The sequence below is a fragment of the Piliocolobus tephrosceles genome, chromosome 12 (assembly GCF_002776525.5).
Source record: "Piliocolobus tephrosceles isolate RC106 chromosome 12, ASM277652v3, whole genome shotgun sequence".
Classification (NCBI taxonomy): domain Eukaryota; kingdom Metazoa; phylum Chordata; class Mammalia; order Primates; family Cercopithecidae; genus Piliocolobus; species Piliocolobus tephrosceles.
The window spans coordinates 44386817-44388354 of NC_045445.1; the positions used below are offsets into that span (position 1 = coordinate 44386817).

The 1538-nt window shown below is 31.7% G+C and overlaps 1 protein-coding gene across 6 annotated transcripts in view; it reads left to right on the plus strand.

Annotated features, from left to right (window-relative positions):
• The window catches only part of ACSL4 (acyl-CoA synthetase long chain family member 4), an 87701-nt gene that overhangs the window by 67322 nt on the left and 18841 nt on the right, over positions 1 to 1538 (plus strand). For all 6 annotated transcript variants that reach the window (XM_023202982.2, XM_023202983.2, XM_023202981.2 and 3 more), the window contains 2 exons: positions 255 to 394; positions 1105 to 1277. In XM_023202982.2, coding sequence (XP_023058750.1) covers positions 255 to 394; positions 1105 to 1277 — 313 coding nt within the window. The remainder of the gene's footprint in view (positions 1 to 254; positions 395 to 1104; positions 1278 to 1538) is intronic.

Sequence of the window (1538 nt, forward strand, 5' to 3'; positions counted from 1 at the left end):
ACAAAAAAAAAAAAAAAAAAAAAAAAAAAAAAAATTAGATTAACTTAATGTATAGAACTGAAGAAACCCCTATAGCTGTCCTTAGTCTTTTTGAAGTAGTGAACAAGTAGTCAGTGAAATTAATTATATAATTAAAGAAATAAATATGTCCATTATGCTAATGACTTTTACCCAAGATGTTGCAAGTAAGGTATCTTCAACTAAAGACTGTCTCCATTCTTTTCAGATTATTGAATATTTTGTTTAACTTTCAGGAAATCATGGATAGAATTTATAAGAATGTTATGAGCAAAGTCCAAGAGATGAATTATATTCAGAAAACTCTGTTCAAGATAGGGTATGATTACAAATTGGAACAGATCAAAAAGGGATATGATGCACCTCTTTGCAATCTGTAAGTACATTTTATAGGCTCTGTGGTTTGAGCCTTTGATTTTTTTTTATGCTTTTAAATCCAGAAGATGAATAAATAAATGGAAAGTTAATTCATTTGAATATCACCACCATGATCATAAGGTTGAATTTCTCTTTTATTCTAAGTCTTATTGTTTATACAGCAAGCAGAGGACTCTGATCTTGGCAATTTAACAGATTTTAATAATTGATTATGTATTTAAGATTTATTTATAAAATTTAGTCTCATGAAGAAAAACTAAAATAGACTTTTGAATCAAGACACTTGAGCTTAAAAAATGTCATTTCTGACTACAAAAAGTGACCTTCATTGCATGAAGGTTTCTGATTTATTGTATTCATAAAATAGTGTTGTAAGTATATGAACATAACCGTTATTTTAAATGTGATACTGAGGAGTGGGGATGGGGAAGCATTTTTTATTGGAAGCGAGATAACATAAGTGATCATTTACTTGTGTCAGCATAGTTTCCCGATACTGCATATTATCTTTCTTCATTTTTAAAGAGTTTTTTCTGGCATTTTTTCAAGGCGTTACTGGTTGTTGCCTTGTTAACCTCTCATTCTCACCGTGATTCTGACATTGAGATGTTCAGCCAGTTGAGGAATCTTTCCCAGAGCTTATGAATTAGTGTGTTGCCAAGCATAATGTATGCGTGCATTAAAATCATTTATCCTCCATTTATCAAGGTTACTGTTTAAAAAGGTGAAGGCTCTGCTGGGAGGGAATGTCCGCATGATGCTGTCTGGAGGGGCCCCACTGTCTCCTCAGACACACCGATTCATGAATGTCTGCTTCTGCTGCCCAATTGGCCAGGGTTATGGACTGACAGAATCATGTGGTGCTGGGACAGTTACTGAGGGTAAGCATTATTAATGTGGTAAATATTCTGTATCAGATACTACTAATAAAATATGTTTGCATTACCTTTGGAAACCATGGTAACTTTAAAATACCTCTTAACTAATATCAGATTCATTGCAACTTTAAAATACCTCTTAACTAATATCAGATTCATGGCAAATCAATGTAGTTTTAGTTTACGAATTCTTAGTTATAAGTATCATGTGGCCCCTTTAATTTTAAGCCTTATAATTTTTTTTTTTTTTTTTTTTTTTTTTTT